This window comes from Macadamia integrifolia, chromosome 5 (assembly GCF_013358625.1).
Source record: "Macadamia integrifolia cultivar HAES 741 chromosome 5, SCU_Mint_v3, whole genome shotgun sequence".
In the NCBI taxonomy this organism is placed as follows: domain Eukaryota; kingdom Viridiplantae; phylum Streptophyta; class Magnoliopsida; order Proteales; family Proteaceae; genus Macadamia; species Macadamia integrifolia.
Window position 1 is genome coordinate 31259434 of NC_056561.1, and position 27091 is coordinate 31286524.

The window sequence follows — 27091 nt, forward strand, 5'->3', positions numbered from 1 at the left end:
ATACATTAAGGGTGTTCTCTATTTTTTTCTCCTCTCAATGATTTTTGTTACTAAAATTGGTTTAATTTTGTGAAACAATGGAGTTTTCCTTTACCCACAATGAAGTGGAACCCTTGACCATAGCTTTTGGATGGACAAAAGAAGATATCATGAAATAAGACGAGGGTATTATCAACTTCGTCTGATGAAGGAGTGTTTGTTTTTTGATAGAAATGAAGGACTGTTTTAGGACCCTAAGATGGTGAGTGAACCTTTTTTTTTTTTGGTATGAGTGGTGGGTGGACCCTATACTATGGATGTAGGAAGACTTCCATTACATGTAAATTTTGAGTGGAAGAGTAGACCGTGGTAGATAATGACAATAGTAACATTACCATATTACCATTGTATGCAAAACCTTTGCTGAAATGGGAATAGCTTTCAGACAACTATTCCTGTTTGGAAATCAGGGACCATTTGGTGTTTGTCGATCGCTATGTACGTTAGTGCCTCGTTGGATGATGCAAGGAGTCGACTACTCTCTCTCTCTTGCCCTGACTCCTGAGTCCAACCGTGTGCTAATATACTGTCCAAAAGAAGAAGAAGACCCTTCCTATTGATCTAGCAAACCACCTTCTATCACCGATAGAGATTATAGAGAGAGAGATAATGTTGCAATTCCGTTTGTTTTTCTTTTCTGGAAACGCCAAACTCAACTGTGGATTCCTGCGGTTGCTGAAGTGAAAGCTTTACGTCCCATGGAGCACATTGAATGCCCTTTTTACGAACAATCGTAAGTTCCAAAACCCTAACCATGGATCATTCAATTGACTCCGGAGCTGTAGCACAGGGAAGATCCAACAATGAACGTCTTCGCTGGTAGCTTTGTCGTTCAAACCCTTTGAATCATATAAAACTCCTTTCAATCTTGAGCTCTGGTAGAATTTTGGTATAAAGGTCCAGGATCAACTTAAAGATGGAACAATCATGGCGCTTCAGACCTATGCCAGGTAACATCTGCCCTACCTGTTCTATTTCCCATTACCCTTTTTGTTCCCGACCTCCCGCATTCGATCGGAATGGCTTTGGATGCGATGGTTTCTCTCGGTTCCCTTTAGACAACGAGAACTCGTTTCACAGGCCCTTTTTTGATCCGTTCTTGGATAATCGGATGGTTCCACCGATGCACCGTCCTCTGTCACATATGGATTATCGCCTTAATTCGATGGGGACAGTCGGCGGGGACCCAAGTGATGTATATGGGAGTCCACAAACTCGGTATAAGAATCAGGATTTGGAGAGATATTCTGTTCGGCCGTTTCCTGGATCGTCACAGATGACAGATTTTGCTATCACTGGTGGGAATCTGAGGGATGATTTTCAGCCTGGGCGTTTTGATCACAGTGGCAATGGATATATGAGAGGAGAGTTTCTTGAGAAGGATGGAACTCATAAGAGGATGAAGATCGACGGGATGGGTAGCGGTTCTTCTGCACAGATTCCTCCGCCTTACCGCCATGATTACTTCTCAAATTCGACCAGAGTATCGGCTGAGGATGAACGGAGATTGAGTTTGATTCGTAATCATGGTATTACACCAAGTGGTCCAACGTCGCTAAGCGATTTTGATTCTTCGTTTGAGACAGGCTCTGGTTTTGCTAGCAGACCAAGTGGATATTTATATGAAAGTTCACTTCGTGGGAGGAGCCGTAGTGCTGTTGATGTTGCGCATGCTAATTTTGACAGTCATTCTAAGTTCTCAAATGATGCGGGGATAAACAATCCTTACCATCCTGGGTTTGTTTCTGCTGATAGAAAGGGTTCGGTTATGCATCTTGAGCGTGCATATGATATATCGGGACATTTCATTTGTGACAACGATGAGAAGAAAGAACTGTCAAGTGAGGAGCATGGCTCAGGCACCATTCCACAACAGTTACGAAGTAAAGGAAATGGTCTTATTTCAGATATCTACCATGATTTCTCCCAAAACGTGGAAAGTAGTAGTAAGGATGCATTCCATGGTCTGCAAAATGAACAGCGGATGCAGTCTCATTATGCTCAAATGGAAAATTCTGCAAATCATTCTTTGCAGAATTATGGACCAAGTAATGTCCCGGTTGTCACCCATAACTACTATGACCCTGGCAGACAAAATCAGGAGCCATCAACCCTTCACCGTGAGGATGTGTATCGTAATAATGCTGACCATATGCCTTACCCCTTTACTGTGGGTAGTAATGAAAGATACCATACACATGATCAACATCTTCGGTCAGAGGATTTTGTGCCTGCAAAGGGACCCCATTATCATCACACAGCTAACTCACAGGTGTCTTCCAGCTCAAACATGTCACACCATGAACAGGGTTCTAGTCTCTTGACTGGGAATGATCAGCTCCCCCAGCCATATCCATTGCGACGTCCAGTTGGAAGCGTGCATGATCATCATTTCTATGGCCCGAAGGTTGATGCTCGACAGTCCTTTGAAGTTAAACCTCCACCATTGGCAGATGTTCATGTGCCAGTTGGGCCTCAAAATTTCTCTGCGTCCACAATGAACAACAGAGGTTATTACTTACCCATGTCCACTGAGAACAGCATGCTGGTGCAGGGTTCTCAGGCATTTGGACAGCAACCTCCTCTTCCTCCCATGCCACCATCACCTCCTCCAGTGGATCCACCACGACCACCTCCTGGACATCCCCAGCCTACAACTTCACCTACTGGATCATCTTCTTTATTGCATCCAATGCCTTCAAATTCTTCGACATGCTTGCCCTTGGGACAACAACCAGCTCATGAAATGCAGCCATCACTACAAACCTATTTCCACAGTAAGCAACATATGCATGGTTCAACTGGTTTTGTTACAGAAGTAAGTTTACATACTTGTAAGAAGTTATGTCTTATTATATATGACATTGTAATGAAATGATTAGAATTGAACAGATCTCAAGATTTCCTTATGTTGACACATTTTAAGTCTATAGTGTAGTTTATTGGCATGGACCCAGAAACTTCTCATATACTTGAACAAAAATCATATCAATAACTTCCAAGAAAAAACTGAAGCAGAAAAATCCACAAAATTATAATATAGCATTGAGGACAAAAAATTTATCCACAACGGATGTTATGGCCCCTGTATTTGGTTTATGGTGACTGGTTATCATTTTAATGCGTTGTAAATCGTAAATGGGTGGCTGGTGGCTGCGTCATGGTTCGTCCAATAGAAGTCCTGCCATGATCCTGGGATTTGCATAGGTGTAAATTTACTAAACTTCACACTCATGAATCATTTAAGAGGATGGTTTCTGATTGTCTAGTTTACTTTTGAACTCCTTGGCAGTCTGATTGTGTTGTGATGATGTGATGGAATTGAGCCGTCTTAAGATAGAATTTCATTTGTACTTTCTCAGGGATCACAAATCATCCACCAGACATCTTCTAAACAATATTCAGATGAAGGGAAACCTTTTCCAGTGAAGCATCCATCCCCGGATAGGGTGAAGGTTATTGATGCTTCTCACTTATTTAGGCAGCCACATAAAGCTACTCGTCCTGATCATTTTGTGATCATCCTTCGAGGCCTTCCAGGTAACTTTTTGACTTCTGATATTAAGTGTTTTCAACTGATTTCATTTGCTCTGGTAGAGTTTATTGGGAATCCACTGACAAATATTTACCCAAATCAAGTTATCATATTTGATATTTTTCATTGTCAGGAAGCTTGAGTAGCAGTTGATTTATTGGGTTCTTGTAATAGGTTGTTGTACTAGAATGGAAGAATATCTAAGCATGTTGATAGATAATGGTATCATGTGTAGGAATTTTTTTCTTGTATCTGGAGGAGTGTGTATACTCTTTTCTTGTCATTATTCAGTGTACACTGAGAAACTGGTTACACCAAAACCCCTCCCTCCAGGGGGTGTGTGGAGGAGACTGTAATCTAATGCTTTTTTTGATCCCAATATAAATTGCATTTGTTTTCTATGGATAGTGCTGTGAGGAAATTTCTTTCATTGTGAGCTATTTCTTTGAACTATGTGGTTGGATGTATTTCTGTTGAATGATGCAAGCGATTTGCTGCTCATGTATCTTGAAAGTACAGAAGGGCATCCATTGCACCTGTTTTTAAATCAAGCAATTTCCCGGGGTCATACAATCCATAAATAACCCTTTAGGCCTTGTGTTTATCATATTCATTGATGACTCTAATCCTCGTATAGAGATTCTATTTCAAGTGACGAACTGAGCTTTTTAAGTAATGTGGAGAAGTGAAACCAGGAGTATAGAAATAATGTTTTAAGGGAGAAATTCAAGTAACATGATCAGTTGCTATTAGAATTCAATTGTACCTTATATATGGCAAGAACAGGACAAGAAAGGGCCAAGTGCTGGTTAGAGACTCAGATTCTCTTGCAAATTAAAAGGTGATTGGAATGTATCGTTAGAAAGGAAATAGAGTACTTTAGACTGCAATTAGTCAGCTGGGTAACAAATGTCTATGAAGGCAACCGGTTGGTGTTAAAATTGTAACAACAGAAACGATGCATACTTCAGTTAACAGTTTTGAAGAATTTGATTCAAGAATATCACCAAGTGTTGGGAAGAGGAATTAACTATCCGGACTTCTAAAACAAGAACATCGATGGTGAACAAATACAAAAATAGGCTAAACACTGGTAATAACCGAGGCTCCTGTCAGAGTGATGACTGATGAAGTAGAGACAGAGATGTGAAAATTGCTTCAAGGCCTATCTTGATACTAAAGAAGTGTGATTAATTCCTTTGCATAGTTGTCTTGGTGTCTTGGTGACCCAAAGCATTGGGAGGGTGCCTGGACACAAGGCGACACTACCAAGGCGTCTGGATGCTTGGCACCTATGTTCCTTTGCAAAGATTTTTGTGGATTATTTTGAGCAAGTGAATTGCTAGGTTAATATTATATCTCAGATCTAATATTCAAAGGTACCCAGGGAAGGTGTAACCCTCAATAACATCAAAACAGGTGATGGGAAAAAATTGTTGTCTAAATCAAGAATGTTCTGAGTTAGCCGAAATTTTGTAGGGAGGTTCTACGGGCCCTATGCACCATGTGGCAGTAGAAAAGTTGACTTCACTTTATTTTAGGAGGGTGTGATTACCCATTTCCACTTCTGGTCTTGAATTTAGGGTGTGCAGCTTTCAGGCTTCAAACAACCAATTAAACCATCAGATTGTATGAACAGATTTGGATAGAATTAAGCGAAAGTAATTGAGCAGCAACTACTTGGGAAATCAGAACTGAAAATTCGATTCTAAAGTCCCCAACTTAGGCTCTGGTTTTCTGGTTTGTGCTAGAATGCCAAAAACAACAGAATACAATTAGCAGTCTGAAGCAATGACTGTTTGTCTGTAACTGATGGAAGATTAATCTGAAACAAATCTCAAACATCCTCTATATTCTGGAGAAGGTGATGAACAGTTGCAAATTAGGCATTAGCAGTAGTGGCAAGCCTGAAAATGGAAGAGCAACTAGAAATCTTTTCTTGGATTTCATCATAAAATCCTACTACTTCTTAAGCAACAATTGCTTCTATTCAAAATTTCAAACTATAACACGTGTATTTATAAAACAAATCCCTACCAGTCGAAACCTTTTTTTTTTTTTTTTGATAAATATTAATTTTATTTGAAAAGAAAAGGTTGCAAAAAGATTAGGGTCTATGTATGAGAAGTCAAGAACTGCCTGTCTGCTCTAGCCTTAGCTATGCTGTCTGCCACACTATTGGCCAAGGGTAGCCTCCATTTATATGTAATATTCCTCCCCATAGAGAGGGACGTGGCCATTCTTGTGGGATGCAGATCTACTCTTAATCCTAAAAGACCTACTTACACTCAATGTCTAATCCTAGACTCAACGCAAATAAACTATTTCTCCAAGTGACTAATCTAACTTGAAGACTTAAATTTCATGTGGCCAATGGGCTTCCCAACTTTAGCCTTATTAATCAGGCCCATTACAACATTAACCCATTAACAAGAGGGCCTGAAGACCAACTGACATAACCTTGGCCCCACAGTCCAATGGTTATTCCATATGGCTGGAAGAATGGTTAAATTGGCCTGGTCTCATGTAGAGGAGGTGCATGTAGGCCAAAGGTGTTTGCAAACCTGTTTTAGATGGCTTGCATGTTGCATGTGTTCAAAGTGTAGCATACATGCCCCCTTATTTATGATTTTCTTAAAAATATTTTGCTCCTTGTGGCTATAATGACAATTCCAACCACTTGACGAATGTTTGACCACTTACCAAAACAAATACAAGTAGCAACTTGGTCCTACTCAATCTGTGTTACAGCTTAATGCTCTGTCAGTAAATTACTAAATTGGCTAGTAGCTACTAATTTCCCAAAACAGGTCAGGAATCACAATATCTTTGTCTTGTCCAGACGGTGTTTGAATAAGCTTTGCAATGGCTTTGGAATAGTTCTTGGTAGCTGAGTTTTTTATGAGTTGCGATATTTTCTTCCCAGTGCATGTCCTGATTTTAAAGGTAGATTCCTTATTGGTGCAATCACTGGTTTGAAAATCTCGTTTGGGATCGCTATGGGCCCACCCAAAAACTCAAAATTTCAAGTTACTGGTTGAATTACATTTCCGTAATTATGTGGAAGTTTAAAGACTAACAAGAATCAAATAGGGACTCAGATGAAAATGGGTTTATTAATAGAGGGGTAATTATAGAACTGAAATAAAATCAAGGACAACTTAAGATAAATAAAATAGGGGGTATTTTGGTAATAAGAGTAGGTTGACTTAAGTTGTAACAAAAGAATAAATAACAAATAGAAGAACTTCTTCCTCACGATCATGGTTCATCGTCTCGGTTTCACAAGAAATCGAGAGCAAACTTGGGCCCGAAATGGTATCTGACTAGGTTTAAATGGGTTTCGGCCAAAACCTTAGTTTCGACCCAAACCTGGTTCAATCCAGGCTTTGAAGTCACATGTCTCCCATGGAATCTGTATGTTTTGACAGGCTTCTACACGGAACTTGAATATCTTTCTGGAAAGCTGGCAGTGAATTTGTTCCAGAATGCCCCCTTGTTTTAGAATATTTCAGTAAACACTAAACAACACCCAGGAACAACACTGATTTATGCCTGTCTAAAAAAAAAGAAAAAAGGAACACTGATTTATGCCTAATATCATTCAATTATATACTTGAGATATTCATAAAATAAGCAAACACCCCTATGACAAGATCTAATATGATAAACCAGAAGTTTTATAAGAACCGAGACTGCTAGTTCACAGAATCGTGAATAGCAGTCTCCCTTGCCTTTATCACTATAGTCAATGAGTTACAAGAGAAAAAGGAAACTTAGATATTGAGACCTATCCTAACAAGGAAACATGCATTTTAGGAAACAAAGTATAAGAGAATCCCACCAAATCAACACTCTGATGCAATAAAGAGATACGACAGGTTGCCTCCCAATGTATCTTCTTTGGAGATTGCATGTATTGACTGACAGCACCAACAACAAATGATATGTTTGGTCTAGCGATGGTTAGGTAAATAGGATTTCCCACTAATCTCCTATACCGGTGGTTGTCTTCAAAGTCTTCACCATTAGTGGACCCAAACCTTTGATGAGGATCTATAAGAGTATCAACTAGTTTTGAAGCCCACAACTCTTTATTAGATTAAAGATTAAGTACATTTTTCCTATGGGATAAGCTAATTCCTTTCTTACTCCGAAGAACTTCAATGCTAAGAAAAAACCAGAGGGAGCCCAAATCCTTCATTTGGAAATGTTGATGAAGGTAAGATTTAACTTTAGTAATACTAATGTCATCATTGTCAGATATAATGTAGGCTTAAGTTGTTGGTGACGCTTAAGTATCTGATTAAAGTCATCTCGAGACACAGACAACATGGAAAAAGCTCATGGTGCAGATGCAACGGTGGTGTCTTCAGAAGTAACATGCTCAGGAGGAGTTTCAGTAGCAGCAATAGTGGCCAACTCATTAGCGCAGTCTGGTTGACCATGTTTTACCCAACGTGTTTCAACAACATGATTTGCTTCACCATAATAAGTGCACTGATGAGAGGACTTGTCGATTGACTGTCCTCTTGTACCACGGCCTTTTCCAAAGCCATGGCCAGCATTGCTACAAAGGCCAAATTATCTTTAGAAGAAGTGTCAACCTTAGATGGAGTAACCGAACAATGAAGATGAGAGAAGGCACCTTCTTCCCATTAAGAAGTTGACCTTTAACCGACTGATAATTAGCATGAAGTCCAGCCAAAAATTTTGCCACGTGGAACTCAGCATGCTGTTGCCTCAACTGTTCCAGATTAGTGGTTAGAGGCTGATGTATCTGGAGTTCTTCAAGAATGCCTTTATACATACTAGAGTACTGTGTTTTGTCACCCTGCTTGAAGTTGAACATTTTTTTCGTACAAATCATATGTGTGGGAAATATTTTTTCTCCTGTGAGAAGCTCGTTTGTAGATCTTCCCAAACACGCTTGGCAAGAGTGTGGAACATCACATTAGCAGCAATAGAGGGTTCAACACTGTCCCACAGCGAAATTTTAACAGTGGACTTCTCACACATCCAATCATCATTAGCAGTCCTAGTAGTAGGATCTTTAGGATAAATTTTGGGAGGATAATCAGTGATGTACTGTAGCTTCCCTTTAGTATGAATGTAGGCCTGTACAGCCTGGCCCCATAAAAGGTCGTTAGAAACTCCGGAGAGTTTAATAGTCGTAATCTGTTCCTGAACATGGTCAGGTTCGGCCATCAGAACAGCAGATGGTAAGCTAATACTTCCCAAAAGAAAAGGAAAAAAAAAAAGGAAGCACTGTAGTAGTAATAGATGAACAGCAGGTAGTACTGTAGCAGCAGCGTAGCAACGCAGGAAGGCAGCAGGGCCTATTATAAGGGTCAAAGGAAGCACCCAGTAGGAGGAACAAATCCCCAAAACTATAGCTGGAGCAAGTGGATAGAGCAGAAGAGACGATCAAAGTATCAGAGTTGAAAAATAGCCTGAAAACTGAGCAGCCCCAGGGTTGTGGAGAAAACCAATTTCTAGAAATCAAGCCACCAAACAAGGGCAGAAACTTCAGTCGAGTCTCCCTCCAGGTAAGAACAAATAGTCCTTAAAACATTAGTCTGATCAGGAGAGAGGATCAACAGATATTTCAGGAATATAAACTCTGATTTTAAACCAGATACAGAGTATTGCAGCCTGGTGGGAGATTTTGGAAAACAAAAAATCAGACCAATAGAATGGTCTGAAATTACTGTCAGGTCCTTGATGCAGATAATTCACTTAATGGGCTTCTTTTATTGCAAATAAGCCTTGGGTTGGGTTATAGATGTGTTGGACTTTTGATCTCATGTGTTTTCTTTGTAATTTGCCATTTTAATGGACCTAAAATATGGGTAGAAAGTAGAAAAACGGGATTTAATTCATTAGTTTAGTTAGAGTCCTGTTTTGAGTCTATTTCCTTTGTTATTTCAGATTCCTAGTCAGTTTAGGTTTCCCAATTAGTTAAGGATTGTGTTAAGCCTTTACTTTTTAGTGTTTGAGTCAGTTTTGAGTCTTCTATATAAGTCTGTAAGGGGCTACAATATTTAACACGAATTTATTAATGAAAAAAAAAAAAAAGAAGATGGCTTATGTTGTGCTGTGGGATGCAATTGGGTGAGATGCCTAAATCAGAGGGGTGAGATTTCCATTCACTAGTTCTTCTTCCCCATTCTCAACCCTCCATCAAATTTCTTTTTCTTTTCTTATTTTCCTTTTATTTGTTTGAAGAGAGTTTGAGAGATAGAACCAAGCCTATTGGAAGACATCTTTTCTATTCAGCCAGAATTTCAGATCCTGCCTGGTATTCGGATCACTTGTGATTCTAGTTCTACATTATTCCTCCTCCAGATGGTTTTAATCACTCATAAAATTCAGATACATCAGATGGCTGGATGAAGAACTGCAATAGCTTGATAGCTGGAGTGAGAAATCTCCAGATTTGAAGCCGCTGGTCAGAAAACCATAGAGACAATCATTAAAATCAATTAATCAGAGACAGTCATTAAAATCAATTAATCTTCATAGACAGTAGCAGGAAGATCAAAGTAGGTCCTAGTTTCTCTTTATTGCATCAGAAACTTGGGACAGAAAGAAGTAATTATGCAGCATGAACTGCTGCAGCAAGTAGTTGACAGAAAACACTCAGACAAGAATTTGAAAGAGTTTATCACTGCTATGATACCATATGACAAGATCTAATATGATAAACCAGAAGTTGTATAATAACAGTAGAACCAAGACTGCTAGTTCACAGAATCCTAAATAGCAGTCTCCCTTGCCTTTATTAATATAGCCAATGAGTTACAAGAGCAAAAGGAAACTAAGATATTGACACCTATCCTAACAAGGAAACTAGTGATTTAGGAAACAAAGTATAAGAGGAAATATCCTAGTACTACTTGTGGCAAGGTAATTAACTTGGGTGCTAAGACACCCAAATGACACAATCGATTCACACATGTGCCTTTGTACCCCCACTGTACAAAGGGTCCATAATGCTTCTTTAACAACCCCCAAATGAATCCAATAAAAATAGTTTAAAAAAATCAAATTCCAAAAGGATAAAAAGTCAACCCCCTAGTTCGAGAACAAAAACAGAATTTTCTGTTGTAGGGGTGATTTTCAACTTTCAAATGCTTGGGTTCTTCTCAAATAAAAAATTTCATAAGTATTATCATGATAAAACATCACTAAGAATCAAAAGAGCGGCAAAATAATCTTTGTTTTGATATCCAAAAAGTTATTTTCATTTAAGGCAATTTTAACAGTATTTGCGCACATGAAATAAGGTTTGAGCGGAACATAACTCCTTAATTTATCGCGTATTCTTGTTTTTCCATTCTAATGTATGCTTTGATTCTTTCAATAGCTTATTATGTTTACGTAGCTAAATTATATGTCGACTTAGTGTTTATAATAATGCAAGTGCACAACGTGAATTAGTTTCTATTTACATGCATGTACCCTACCACTAAATCCCACAAGCTAGGTGGTATTTCAGTCTGAGATTTGGTAGCCTAGGTCACCTAAGGCTTTGTAGGTTTGTTTTCATTCCCTCCTGTGGCAATTTTGTACTTTTTTGAACTTTGGTTAAACTTTAAGCCATTTTTCTTACTAATTCGTTGCTGAAATTTTGCCAGTGAGATAAGTGCGGGTCCTTTATGACATAGACCCACCCATGCCATAAGCCACTGATGTAGCACTTTACTTCACCTGGCCTTTTGATGTTTAAAGCTTCCAATTCACTAATTTTTTACTTGTCCAGTTGTCCTGCATCATTGTTACATCAGACAAGGTTTAGAATCCTCCACCAAATTGATATGGAAATTAAAGCAATCAATAAACCACTAGCTGTGTTGGCTGGCTGCTTTTAATTAGGATCTCCTCCCCATAGATGCCTTTTCTAACTCCCCCCTTTTTCTAAATCCTCTATGTATCTATTAATTTCCTCTATGGAAATTGATATGAAAAGTGAATGTATTAAAATTAGTATTTATTTTTTGATATTATGGTTTTATAAACACTGAAAAAGATTTAAGGTTAGTCAAATCACCATGACCACAAGTGTGGAGACTGAACTGAATCTATCACAATTTCAGGTAGTGGTAAAAGCTATTTGGCAAAGATGTTGCGTGATCTTGAGGTTGAAAATGGCGGTGATGCACCCCGGATTCATTCGATGGATGACTACTTCATGACTGAAGTTGAAAAGGTGAGCCATCAGTTCTTTGTTTTTTGCTGCTGATGCCCAGCAAAGTTGTGCATCTGCGGTGATAAATTTCATTTTGTGGCTTTCCATTACGATTTTGCTTTCCTTTTCTTTTCTGTTTTCTTATAATTCTCGATGGTATTAATCACTTGCTTTATTGCACTCTGTTGTTGAGGTTGAGGAGAGTGAGAGTTCAAACTCATCTAGTTCGGCCAAAGGCAAGAAACGAATTACAAAGAAGGTGATGGAGTATTGCTATGAACCTGAAATGGAAGAGGTGATTCTTGTCATCCTTTTCAAACTTTATAATCTTTGTTCTTCTTTCTTTCTTTTTTTTTTTTTTTTTTTTTTTTTTTTTTTGAGCTTGCTGAATATTAGCTCTCCCTTCCTAAGAATCATGTTATTCATTTTGGTCATTGAATTTTCAGTTGCTGTCCTGGTTCCCATTCTTGTTCTTATTTATCATTATGTTTTAAATTAATACTGTTAGTGATAACTGATGAGAAAGACTATTCTAGCATTCTGTCAATTTTTATACACATCTATCTCCATTCTTTGACGTTCATCTTGCTTCCTATAATATGTTTTGGTATGTTTCAATAGTTTCTACAATTGGTAGGTGTAGTTGGTATGGTTAATCTGTTTAGGTTTGTTCTGCATATTATGCTGTGTGTTATTGGTCTGATCTGCTGTTATAGTCTTTGGTTTCAGGATATGGGTAAGTGGTATCTGACATTTTTGTAAGGGAAATTCATAATATGGGTCAACGGATAATTAAATTTTATCCTCCCATTTATTAAATGTCAACATGTGTATCTTGGCAACAGGTTAGGTTCTTGGTTTTACTAAAAATTGCATACATAAAACTATTAAAAAAGTATGAAAGGCTGCACATGTTGCCCTATCATTGTTGTTTTGCTAAAAACTGCATAAAAAAAGTACGAAAGGCGTTGCATGCTGGCTTATCATTGTTGTTTGTAGTTTCTGTTGCTTTGAGATTTCAATCTCTCTTTATAAACTTGATCTATTAATGCGGTATCGAGGACCAAGAGAAGGATCTGACCTGTGATGATGTTTCCTTGTGAAATTAGGAATCATTATCAGTCCTGGTGGTGAGTGGGCAAGCCTATCACACAATGGTTAAGTTGCACTATTGCAACGTGTTGATCACAGGTTCGAAACATGGAAACAACCTCTCTTGCGAAGCAGGGGGTAAGGCTGTGTACACTTGCCCCTCCCAGACCCTGTAGAAGCTGGAGCCTTGAGCACTGGGTTGCTCTTTTTTTTATATCAGTCCTGGTGGTGGGGTTAGAAATTAGTAGTTATTCTGAATTTTAGTCCATCTCATAATCATGGCTTGAATTGTATGAATCCTTTTTTTCTATTTGGTTTTTGAAAATTTTGTTAGAATCTTAGCCATAGTTGTCAAGGCGTCCAGGCGGTTTGCCTGGGGCCTAGGCGACAACCGCCTTGTTGCACTGCATGTCGCCTTGTGTTTTGGCACTTATTTATGCCAAATACCATTCAAGTAAATGTTTCATTTACTTAAGATATTATTCATAAATAAGCAAATACCCCCTATTTGAATCCAATAAAAATAATTTAAAAATCAAATTCCAAAAGGATAAAAAGTCAACCCCCTAGTCCAAGAACAAAAACTGGATTTTTGTTATAGGGACGATTTTCAACTTTTAAATGCTGGGGTTTTTCTCTATTATGAAAATTTTATAAATTTTATCAGGTTAAAACATTGCTAAAAACCAAAAGTCCGGTAAAATAATATTTTGTTTTGATATTCATAAAATTGTTTTCATTCAGGCGATTTTAACAGTATTCGCGCACTTAAAAATAAGTTTGACTGAAGCATAACTTTGTCATTGCAACTCAGATTTTAGTAATCTTAGACTTGTTAGAAAGTTGGTTTTATGTTATAACTATTACAAAAAGTCTCATGTAAAAATAAAATCATTTGACCAGTCAAACTTATTATAGAATAAGAGCATTTCTCTAAATGTTGATTTTTTATAACTTAATATGATTTAATGTTAATTTTTTATGATTTGATGTGGCTAAATGTTGATTTTTAATGACTTGATGTGGCTTAATCTTGATTTTTTATGATACAAGGTATATATAAGTTACTAAATAATGTTAGAAAATAGGGAAAATAAAAAATAACACTTGTTCGCCTTAAGCCGGGTACCTTCTCGCCTAAGCGCTTAGACAACCCTCCACCGCCTTGGTTCGCCTTGGCGCCGTGACAACTATGATCTTAGCTAATCTAGGAGTTTTATTAGGCTGGTTGATAGGTCTGTTTTTTTCAGTCTTAGTTTTGTTTCTGTTTTCATTCTGTCTTGGAATTGGTCCTAGTCAGTCCAGTTCAAAAATAAATAGATGTACATGCATAAGCCTACCCTGTTTGCTGAGATTTTCTGCAGAGATAATCTACTCATTCAGATTAATACTTGACCAGGGGAATTTAGCCTTTCTGATCTCTCTGTCTCAAGTTATTACATTGTCCCTAAGCTGCTTTATTTCTCTGTTCCTGGTTCACTAGTCAGTTCTGGTTCTTCTATTTTGGAACTGTTCTGCATTATCTATTTATGTGATGCATGTATGCTTGAACTTACCTTATTCATATCTACAAAAAAAGGTGAGTTTCATGATGTGTAAGGCATTTATTAGTAGTTGTAAACCTATAAAATACTGTGTTCATGATCCATGGACAAGACGAGAATGGGCTTGATGTTCTATCAAATGATTCACATTTGGAAAAAGAAATGGAGATCCCTTGAAGTTTAAGACTGTTATTATCAGCTGGAGACCTCTGAAGATGTCATGTGCCTGTGCATGTGAAACTTTCCATATGTCTTGATACCATCTGTTAAGAAGTACAGCATTTGATTCATGAATATATCTATGGATACTGATTATATTAAGAAATGCAAGATTTATATGCTAAAACAATAGCAGGCGAGCTGCAAAGCATCAATAGGCCAAGAGGAAGTACAAAACAGCGAGAAGCAAGAGGGGGAAATTAGAAATCTTATTGTGTGAGATGGAATTTCCACAGAACCTGTAATTGTTCTGTAGGTTCGGTAATCCTAAACTATGAGTCCATTTATCCATTAAGACCATAACTGCAGAAGGCTACGGTGGTTGTGCTGGGTATCGCAGATTAGTTTTGATAGTCATTTAATTTCAGTAATTTTGGCGAAATTTCGAGCCTTGTAGTGAAGATATATTGAACTATATTAATCTTATTTATATTCCTATTTGAAGGTTAGTTGGGAGAAAAAAAGAAAAGAGGGACTCCAGTTTACTTCTAAGTTGAGCTTAAAGAGGCTGACTATGGATCAGATTTATACAAGACTGATTTGTGGCCGATTCAATTATTTCGGGTACAAATAGGCCTAGATTTGATCTCTTTATGTTGACATGTATACCATTATATAGTCTACAACATAACATTAATTATATAGTTTGGAAAATTGCAGAAATTATAATGTTTTGTGTATAATTTATGGAAAGGGGAATTGAATGCTCTCTGGTTGTGTGGCCCCTGCACCAGCATGGGACCAATGAGGGGGTGGGTGTTTTGGGTTCCATAGGACCCTCTGTGTCTAGGCACCGGGGCAGCGTGACCAGGTAGCGTTCATTTCCCTACAGAAATTATGTATGTATGGGTATTGGGTATAGTAAGTATAAAATGATACCAAAACTGAGCTTACGCCAAATATACGTCTTACATTGGCAATAATTTTTTTTTAACTGTTCTTGGTTATGCTCAATCGTCGATCCAATATTCGGAAATTAAAGAGATAGAGAAGTACAGGGCTACCTATATCCACTCCATATTCAGTCTGTTTACAGCCTAGGTGAAAGCTAAAGAGCCATAAGCCTGTGTAAGTCCCACTTTTGCTGGGTCCTAGGAGGGTTTGACTGGGAACTGAAAACTGAAAGATTAGGGCTTATTTCTTTCCCATCAAATCATCCAACCACCAACCCCCCCACCCCCCCCCCCCCCCCCCCCAAAAAAAAAAAAAAAAAATACACCAAACTGAATTCTGAGCGCCCTACTCTATTCGGCCAGCCTCTGTTTCTGTGAAGATTTAGGTGGCTAGCAAGCACCCCCTGCCTAAGCTGCAACCCCCCTTTTCCCCTCTTTTCTCATATATGTTGTCAGAAGTCATTAAATTTCTTAGATTTGGTTGAAAAGGTCAAAATAATGGGTTACTTGTTGAACAAGAACAGAAACTATTCAGCAAGTTTCATAGGGCTTGGTCGAAGAACTAAAGATCCTGATTTAAGGATGAGTAAGGAGCAGAAAATTAAGATGAATTCTGAAAATTCTAAAACACAGGATTTTGATTTTAAGGATAGATCAGATGCAAGTAGGGAAGAACAAATGCGAATCTGATGGTCAGATCTTATAGGAATGGTAGCAGAAACAATGGACAGGGTAACGATGTATATCAAACAGTAGCAAATTAAAGAAAATGAGAATAGGGGGTAAGGAAGGGATTGAAGAAGCAGCAGCAGAATGACAGAAAAATATATAGGAGAGAATCAAAAGAGAAAGCAAAATACTAGATTTCAGAAAAGAATAGAGGGATTCAATAGAAAGAGGAAAAGAGAACAAGAAGATTCCTTTAGCTGATGCTAAAACTATCAGTGGCCAAACCGCTTAGTCAAAACAAACTTCTATTCCATTCAATCTTGTTTTGGCAGAGGGCATTGTACATATGCATGTGTAGATCTCTCAAAATATGACTCCTACTAAGACTTGAACTTGCCAGCCCCTCCAGTGCATGTATAGATCTCGTTTTGGCTACCTAGTGTTTTTTTTGTTTTTTTCTTTAATCATTAATAGACTAAAAGGAGCATAATTGAACTCCTAAACTCACTCGGAATCAAAAGACTTGTTACAACATCACAAATCCTAATATGAGTCTATGACTAGGTCCAAACAATCAATTAGAATGTCAAACTCTTAATGCTACTAGGAGAAGGCTTAAAATTTGTGTACCCCCCCTCGAGCTAAACTAAAGGGCGTACAGTTAAAAACATTAAAAGGCCCATAACCATCAATTACCAAACAACCTTTTCCTGGCATGTTATTGCATTACAACGAGTCAACGATTTGTACTACAAGAACAAGAGCAGTAGTGCTGTAAGCTCATAAAGGATCATAGATATAATAGTGTTAAGTATGTAATGTGACGTTCTGTTGCCGAGGTGGATATATATATATATATATTTTGGATGAATTCCGAGGTGGATATTAATTTGGTCTGTTTATAAAGGGAGCTGCATTTTACTTTGTGTATGATCTAAATGGATCTACATCTACTTACCAAAGAAAATAGATCTAAATTTTTACAATATGTGTATGATCTATTGGGTTTGGATCTTACATGATTGGATCATATTTGGACTGCATTTCATAATGTTCAGATGCATTGAAGGCCCTGTATGTTTTTATCCTGCTTGGTGAAGTTTTGTTTTTTTTCTTTTTCGGTCGAAGCTTGGTGAAGTTTAGACAAGAGTAGTCTAGACTGTTTTGTGCAACCTAGATGATATATCCTGACAACCTGACAATTAGAGACTGTACATATGCTGAGGTGCTTTCATGAATGTCAAAACAGCAATTACAACGTTTGAAACAGTTTCCTTGGGATGCCATTCACCTTGCAGATTGTTTTTGGTGGCAGATTTTTGTTAAGAAGAACTTCCAGTGGTCTAGGCTAAACGATTTGAGGGATTATTATCAATTTCACTGAATTTGGAATTTTATGCCATATCTTCTGATCTATGTAATGGTTATTGTGTCTTGATTGAAGCATTATCTATGCAAGTCTTCTAAATATTTTGTTCTCTTTATTTTTGTTATTGTTATTTTAAAAATCTTGAAGTTATATATATCTGGGCAGGCATATCGGTCAAGCATGTTGAAGGCATTCAAGAAGACCCTTGAGGAGGGGAATTTCTCTGTTATAATTGGTATGAACCTTTATTGAGAAACTGGACTATTGGAAGCAGATTGACCATTATTTCCTCACCCTTTGTGTCATACTTTTCCTTGCCAATATTTTAGCCATTTGACCACTTTACTTAATTTGTTTCTATTTCCATTTGTTTTGATTTGCGATTACACTTGCGCTTTATGTTGAAACTTTTTTACTTGTCATAGTCTTAGTTGTCAACTAAAAGTACCGAGGGACCTCTACTTGTTATGTTTGAGCATTCCCACCTGATGCTTGCTGTGAGTCCATCTAAGAGCCATTTGTCTCACCTAAAGACTTCACCACTTTTAGGATATTAAGTAGAATATTGCTATCCCAAGAAATAGTCAGGCTAAGTTGTCTGTAGATGCTAGGCCATTTGCATCATTAAGAAAATTCAATATTTTAGTGTGGTTATAGACAGCGGTGGAGTGCGGTGCCTGGTACACTGCCTTCATTTTCACTAACTACAGTTGCAGTTTTGTTCGGAAATTGACCCTTTTGTTGCTGGTATTTGTGCCTCGTCTTAGTGGATGACCGCAATCTGCGGGTAGCTGATTTTGCTCAGTTTTGGGCAACTGCAAAGGTATACCCCTATTTCTTTCTTTTTTACATCCTCTGTGAGTATTTCTGCTACTTTTCTTCTCTGTTTGAAAAATGTATGATGTTTTTGGCACACCTCATCATCCATATTTAGACTGAATAGTGGACACACACCATGTTCATCTGTTGGATTTACTGGCTGTTTTTAGCTTACCAAGATTGCACAAACCATATGCTTGACTCCTGGCCTAGACCTCTAATATTAGTATGTACAGAATTAGAGAATCACCCCACTTACCCAGACTTTTGCTTAGTAGATAATTCTATGTACGTGGGACACTTAAAAAACTTTAGCTAAGGAGGCACTACAGAACAAGCAATATCAGTATTCTATAAGTTGTAATAGTCCTAATACCCTGATGGACAGTGACTTTAGTAATTAAGTAATTTCTTTTCTTCTGATAAAAAAAAAAAGATTGCACAAACGTTGTACATGTAATAATGAACTGCAATTTTTTGGTTGCTGTACTTTTTTTCTCTCCAGCCTACAATTTCACCTACCTCCCATTGCATATTCCCCCACTTCAAAGTGTCCATTTTCAAGATGGGAAGATCCACATCTGTGCAGTTAGGGAGTTGTATAAATTTCTTTTTATTGCTCTTGCGGATGGTTAAATTTCTGCTGGTTCATCTTTAGAATGACTTTGTGCTAAGTCGGCAAATTAAATCTTAAAGTTGTATTTTATGGATAGGTTGCTTCTGTTTTTGGTTATTTAAAAAAAAAAAAAAATCAGTCATATTGACATTAAATTGTTTTTTCTTCTTTCCGTGCCCCCTCTGGTTTCCTTTAATGCAGTGTTGAGCATCTGTGTGGGTTTTGTGAACAATACTAGAATCAGTCACATGTATTTTTGTGGCTTTTTAATTAGTTCTTCGATTCAATTCCTGTAGACAAAATTGTAAACAGATATTTTTGTAAAAGAATCACAGATTAGGTAGATTCTTTTTTCTTTCTTGCTTTCTTGTTAGCCTTTTAGCTATATTAGTGTGTCCTGTTCATGGTGAAGAAATCATTAAATGATGATTATTCTTTTCCCTTTTTTTTGGGGGGGGGGTGTGGGGGGTTGTTAGGTTAGCTCAGACCCTGAAATACAAGCAAGAAGACCCAACCTCCCTAGGAAGACAAATGCACAAAGTGCGGAATATACAGTTCACTCTGGAAGAAGAGCAATTACCCGTGAAGATATTGAATTTCCTGCATTTTTTTGTTATTCTTGTGGTTATTTCCGAAGGTGTAGATTATGGTGTTGGTGTGATTTTTCATGACAGCACTGCCACCTAGTTTTTTCATATCAAAGAGATTTATGCAGATAAAAATTGCATTAGTGAAACTTTGGAAGTGGTTAATGAGAAAAGCTAGATCGTTGGTATTCACAACAGTATCTAAGATAATCTATAATAGTTCTGATGACCACAACTTCTTTTAGTGCTAATCCCATAATAATGATCCTATCAAAATATCTAATTGGTGGAATAATCTTGAAGCGCTCCTCCATTTTGCTAGTTCCTTGACTGATTTTGAACTCTACTAACAGTAAATTTGAGAAGACCAAAACTTAGTGTCAAAAATTTTAAACAGCTATTTTTGTAAAAGCATCACAGATTAGGTAGATGTCCTTTTTCTCTCCAAAGAAAGAATATCAGTGTAAAGGTCTTGTAGAAGCAGTGATGCAGGCCTCTATGCCTCTTATGAATGTTCATTTCATGATCACCATTGACTAGCTTTTGCGAAAACAATCCAAAATGACCTATCTTTTGGTTAGACAAATATGCTCCTTTTTGGAAATTATAGCCAAAGAATCAAAGAAGCATACTTGTCCATGGGACCTGCTTAGTTTGATATATTGGATTAGCCAGTTACATCAGTCTGAAGAGCTGGATCCTAAATTGTGGGATTGGATGATCTAGTTTTTGATTTGGTATTTTTGTGCGTTACCACTTGGCCTAAAAGCTCGAACTGTTAAGTAAGGGAAACATAAATGTATACATCTACACCCCCACGTGCGGGCTTGTATACACACGGTCTTTGCATGTGACACGCACTCACATGGAAACACTTCACATGGCACCTGGAGGAAAGAAGTATTGGGATACCCCATTGCACTTCCCAGGGGTCGAACAGTCGACCTCCCTGCTTTGATACCATTTGCGTTACATCTTAGCCTAAAAGCTAGAACTGTTAAGAAAGGGCAACATAAATGTATACATCAACAATTTTGTTCCTCATGTTCGTTATGAGAGTTTTTGTAATTTTATTTTTGGTCTAATTTGAGTCTTGGGTGGGATCCAGTCATCAATAATCTTTTTTTGCTTCTTGATGTGATTTCAGTCTTGATTAATCTTGCCAATCATGTTTATGCCAGTTTAATCACATGATCAATGTTTTAGTAGTTGGCATATTAAAGGCAAGGTTCGAAATCTCGGGTTTTGGACCACGGCCGAAAGCTGAACCAGGTTTTTTTTTTTTTTCTGGGTTATTGCTAGAAATTTGGGCCAAAATTTTCAAAATTTGGGCTGAAATTTCCGAAATTCCCAAAATACTAGGTTTCGTCTCTAGGTCCACCGAAATCACTGAAACTTTTGAGATTTTGGAATTCTTGAACCATGATTAAAGGGCTGGACGACCAGCATCTTGTAAAATATCTGGTAGTGTAGTTGTTTGTGGAATCCAGGATAAAAATATGGTTCTCTTGGATAGTATTCAATGTCAAAACCTTATGGAGGCATGTTAAGTGCGTTCATGGAGATTTCATTCTTTCATTACTGAAGCTTTTCTTTATTTTTGTCTCTATTTTATTGAATGTTGACTTGCTAAGTATGAGTGTACAGCCTGTTGGCCATTGTGCTTCCCTCTTCTCTCCTTAGCCCCAATCATATGGGTATCATTGAACGATCTAAATTCTTAGTACTCTCCCTTGGCCTTCCTATTGGCTCACGTGGAGCCTTAAATGGGTCCAACCAACTGTACCATTGTAAAGATGTGGCTATCTTTTTCATGAGAGGGGAGCTTAGATTTAGTCATTTAACCACTTGGTTTGTTTATTTATTTATTTTTTAAACTTTGGTTATGAGGGTAGTAGTTCTGATTTGTTATGTCTTAGGTTTCATCTGATTTAGACTTTAGATATGTCTCTTTGATTTATTGACTGTGCTGCGTACATAGGTTCCAACCATGTCTAGGTGTTCCTGTGTTTAGTTTACACAAGTTTGAAAATGTAAATAAGATTTAGGGAAAAAGAGCCCCATGCCGATAGTGTGGGGATTCTTTCCCATACCTTCTCACATAACTAACACTCTTCCTCCTGGCATTTTCTCTCTCCTCCATGACCTTGTGGGCCTCCTATCAATGAGACCAATTCTCGCACACCCATTGGTGTGGCATGCATGATATCTCCCCCATGTCTTGCAGCTCTGGGGACCGTTGCCCTAAGATTTAATTTATTCAAGTTTGAAAAGTTAAGTACATGAGGGGATCCTCTCTGCTTGTGCTAGTTCCTAGTCATGCCATTGGAAAGCATAAAACAAATCTAAGGGTAGGCTTGTAATTGCATAGTCTGTTGTTATTAGCTCATTCCTGTATATTCCTTTTTATGCCTTTTGAAGGCATGATCAATTCTTGAGCAGAAAAATGGGATGAGTGGGGTTATCAGGGAGGAGAAAACAAAAAGAGAGAATCTATGTGGAAGATTATCTTTTTTGGACTATAAAATATCTTTATTTTTATTTTTTCATGGGAAAGATCATGTTCTTTTGCTTTTCCAGTTGAAGGGATCCAGTCTGTTCTAATGGGAAGAACCTTAGTTATACATAATTTTTCGTGTTATTTCTATATTTCTTGTTACCTAGTATGGTGGGCCTTGGTATATGTGTTCCTTTCATATTATTCCTGTCTTCTGGAACTTCTCCCAACTTTCTTGCTTAATTTACCTCTTAATTCTGTCAATGGAACTTTCTAATTTCCAATTTCAATCCGTAAAGCCTTAAATCCCTTATATTTTACCCTGATCTCAAGGCAGTCTTTTGCTACCCTAAAACTATGATAGCATGGCTCGTATCTGAGACATTCTATTCCAAGTTTGTAGAGCTTCGCCTCAACTCATGGACTTATGGTAACCCAAACCCATCTTAGGTGAGATCTCACTCAGATTAGTTCTGCTACCTCACGATAAAGGCAGAACAGCACTTACGGGAACCCAAGCCAATCGCAGGTGAGAGATCGATCAACCTGAAATTTCAGACTACACTCCCATCCCTCCAAAAGTAGCCAATGGCAGACCTGAAAATCAAGTATTAAAATAATGGCAATTTCTGCAAAAGTTGGATCTGGAAGAAGTTGCAGGGATGTTGTTTCAGTGTTATATTTCATAGCTGGGATGGCTTTAGGGAATAAAATTCTAGGATTAGGGTCAACCTAAGGTGAAGGGATTCATACCCAGGTTCTGAGGTCACACAGATTTTGTATGGTGAGTTGAGAGGCCCTCCAATTCAGTCCAGTAGTATCTCTAGTAGCTGTGTAAATGTAGAACAGTAGCAAGAACAAAATGGGAAGACGAATAAAATGAGGAGAAACAGGAGTGAACCCACTTAGAACTGGAAGGCACAATTAACCAAAATAAATGAGAGAAGATATTGCAAGCAGCAGTAGCTGCACTTGAAACTAAGAAAAGATCCCCATTCATTCAACCCTATCCATTGGGAGGGTTTTGATTACACTAATTTATAGCCATGAGCAATGCTCAGTTACATAAAACTCTTTACTATGTAAAAGCAAGGACCCATATGCTCCTGAAACATAAAAAGCACTAGCTTTTCACGGATACTCCTAGCGACGCAACCATTAGTGGTAGGATCTTTAACAGGGAATATGGGGATGGTGATACTCTGAGAGAACCTTGCCAAGGACCACACTCCCTAAATAAACTAGCCAAATTATTTGCTGGTCAAGGCATCTAAAGAAGAGATTTTTCAATTGAGACCTCTCCATGAATATTTCTACTTAAGAGTTTCATGAATGGGATTAGCCATTGGATATTCAAGTATAAAACATTGCCTTGAGCTTTTGAAAAGGGAGTTGAAAAAAAGGTCTTGTAGGAGACTTGAGCTGCAGAAGGCCTATAGTGGACTAATCATTGCTTCTATATGAAACCTTGAAATTGTGATGCTCCCTGAAATTTTGGTTATGGTAATTCTTGTGGTATTCATCAGGGGATCTAATGCCTGTCTTGATGACTGATCTTATATCAATCAATATGACAACTGTTAATGTATGCTGGTCAATACTTTTTAAAGATGTGATCAGTTGTGGAGTGCATGGAAGAAGATGTTCATTTGATTATTGATGACCTCCTTAAGAACAACTTGGGTTCTGAACAAGAGCCCCCCTTTATGAGTGAAATGCCTCTGGAAAGGCTGAAAACGTAATATGTTCCTTTACAAATTTATATAGAACTACACAGGGACTCCAGGCTGTTGGACTTGGGAAAGCATGTTAAGACATTTCAGTAACTGTCATCTCAAAATCATCCAGTCCCGCTTGAACGACTTTCAAGATTAAAATTCAATGAAACCTGTTGGGAAAGGAGACTACACCTTCACCAAAGTTTGCTTCATGCCTTCATTGAAAGGTGGTGCATAGTGGATACTGATGTGACCCATCCCGTAAAGATACAATATATGCTGATGTTTTGGATCAGTGTAGGAGAATATGCTTAATATGCAACCACCACCTAGCTATGCCAATATTAAACATGGGGTCCAATTGTATAATTAACTGCTCTGTACTATCAAATTTTACCATTGCTTTATTATGTTTAAGCTTCAGCACTTTTTGAAATCCTAATAAGCACAAAATTAGTTGATTTCTAGAAGTAATTTATGCGAAATCAAGTTTTTATGCTACTACATAAGGAACATAATACTTGGTGTATGTTGTTGATTTATTCAGTACTTACTGTTCGTTATCTCTGTATCAGATGTCAGGCTATGAAGTGTTCCTACTAGAAGCTCCATACAAGGACCCTATGGTGAGTTTCTTTTCTCCTGCTTTAGTTGTCTGGTCTTAATATTTCCTTATTGCACAAGATGGGAGTAGGCCTTGTGATGCTCTTCAAAGTTCTGTCATTAGGCTCAGAAGCTAAGGGTGTTAATTTAGGACCAGAACTGGGCATCGGACAGGAACTGACCCGCTAAGAACTGAAACGGACCCAGTCATTAAGTTATTGGTCTAGTTCTGGATCTAAATTTTGGAACTAATTAGTAAACAGGATGGGTCTCCCAATAGTTCCTGAACCAAAAGAACAGTTTGGAACCGGCTAGAACCAGAACCACCAAGACTTTTTTCAAACTTGTATTTAATCATATATTTGGTGTTGGTGACATGGATTTTGGAACTTTGGTATGCGTTGTGATGAAGATTTTCTTTTAAGTATTTTGGTTCTTTTTTTTGGTATGCTTATGAATAGATATTTGGTTATTTGTGTGTATGGATGAATATTTGATTATTTGTATGCTTAGGAAGGAATATTTAGTTATTTTTATACTTGGGAATGCATATTTGGTTATTTGAATGTTTAGGTAAAAGTTTTTAGAATTTTGGACACTGCGATAGTTCTTGGAACCGGAACTGGCCCACCCATTATTTAATGGTTCTGGATCTCATGTTTGGACTGATTAGATAAACGGGCTGGTTCTGATTCTGAAACCTGAGGACTGGAACTGATTACCCAAAAAGGACCTTGGTGCAATGGTAAGGTTGCTCCATTGTGACCAAGTGGTCACAGGTTCGTGTCAGGAGACAACCTCTCCATGAAGCGTGGCGGTAAGGCTGCGTACATTATGACACTCCCCAGATTCCACAGTGGCCGGAGTCTTGTGCACTGGGTATGCCCTTTTTACACCCTTTTAAAAGCATCTATTAACTCTATGTGTGTGTTGTCGTGTATGTATTTCAAAATTGGGTTGTAGTTGAGTCTTATGGTCTCTGTTGGTGGCCTCAGTGAGCTATTTTCTTATGAATGCTATCAGTTAGCAAAATCTGTTTTAAACGCGTTTCCGTTTTTTACCGTTTAAAACATGTTTTACCGTATGCTTCCCAAAGATAAGGGAAAAAACAGCAAACTTCAAGCACTCCCGTTCTAAACACGTTTAAAACACGTTCCTGTTTTTATGGCGTTTCTGAAGACTTGATTTTTTTAACATAATGTCTACTTAATTGACCATATCTTTCTCTCCCAAACTCCAATCGACCTGATTCTTTCACCGACTTGAAGCTAACTCAATGGACTATATTTCTCATCATATCACCTTAAACTCAAATTCAATGCACGGACCCTGAAATTGAGCTATAAACTGATGTATTTGCTGAAAAGTATTTCTAAAGTGATGACTTCTAACTCCAACTGAAAATATATCACTTTGAGAATGTATTGACTATGTTGACAACAATGAACAACATCATACCCTAGTCACATTGCTCAATAAGACTTTGGACATGTGTGGTGTATGAATTTAGAATTGGTGTTTGATGATATTCAATGCTATGTCTTAGAACTTATATGAGACATGGAATGTATATGCATTAATGTTGGATATTATAGTTGTTTTGAACATTAGATGCAGATATTCATGTAATAATTCCTTAATTTATATGATTATACTACCCTTTTTTTAGTTCCGTTTGTTTGAAATCTACACGTTTAAAACCCGTACCGTCCGTTTTCCATTTTTTACCGTTCCTCTTTTTTTTTTTTACCGTATCATTCGAAAATTTTCACTGTTTAAAACCTGTACCGTCTGTTTCCATTCTTTTGCTGTTCCCATTTTTGTTAACTACGATCATGACAATCTTATGGGTTCATCGACATGATCTGCCTCATGGAGTATCAGATTATATGTTTCAAAATCATGGTTGAGCTTGTTAAGAAATGGTGTTAACACCTTTGCTAACTTCTTAATTGGCAATCATTTTCATTCACAACCATTATAGTGGCATTGATGATAATGATTAACTTTGTATTGCTTTTGCTTCTTCTTTTTGTTTATTTATGTGTTAGGTCTCCCCAATGTTTAATAACATCTTTATCTTGTTTGCAATTTTAACTTATCCTCATCGTCTCATTTTCTTGATAATTTTGTGAAATTATTTTATTTGTGCTGTTTTCCAGTAATTTAATATTTTTGTTGTAAGCACAGGGTTGTGCTGCAAGGAATGTGCATGGTTTCACATCAGATGACATACAAAAAATGGCAGACGAGTGGGAAGAAGCTCCACCTTTGTACTTGCGAGTAGACATTCAGGTTTGGCAAGAAATTTATATTCTATATATTGCCTGAATGGAAGATAGGAGTATGTTCTATGCAGAGATCATAACTTGGTTTGTTCCTGACATGGCAGTCGCTATTCCATGGTGATAATCTGAACAAGTGTGGGATCCAGGAGGTAATTTCATAGGTGTAATGATGTTGTCTACTTTCTCTAGTTATATTTTTTATGGGTTCGATTTAGGTGAAACACCACGGGAAGTCTTGATTCTTGATAGATATTTTTAAAATTATGATTGATAGCATTGAATTGTTTCACGGTACTTAAATTGTTTGGGGAACATAATCTTGCCACTCCCTCTCCTTTGAAGACCAGAAATTTCACATTTTATCTTAACTCTATATAATTAAAAAAGAAAAGGACCCCCCCACACCACCCCC

The 27091-nt window shown here is 37.6% G+C and overlaps 1 protein-coding gene across 1 annotated transcript in view; it reads left to right on the plus strand.

Annotated features, from left to right (window-relative positions):
* Positions 1-425: 425 nt before the first annotated feature.
* LOC122078008 overlaps positions 426-27091 on the plus strand; it is a 43599-nt gene continuing 16933 nt past the window's right edge. Inside the window, exons 1-9 of the mRNA XM_042643885.1 lie at positions 426-2857; positions 3402-3579; positions 11674-11786; positions 11959-12060; positions 17717-17786; positions 18319-18374; positions 24364-24414; positions 26582-26686; positions 26784-26828. Of these exons, the coding sequence (XP_042499819.1) occupies positions 956-2857; positions 3402-3579; positions 11674-11786; positions 11959-12060; positions 17717-17786; positions 18319-18374; positions 24364-24414; positions 26582-26686; positions 26784-26828 (2622 nt within the window). The 5' untranslated portion in view covers positions 426-955. The remainder of the gene's footprint in view (positions 2858-3401; positions 3580-11673; positions 11787-11958; positions 12061-17716; positions 17787-18318; positions 18375-24363; positions 24415-26581; positions 26687-26783; positions 26829-27091) is intronic.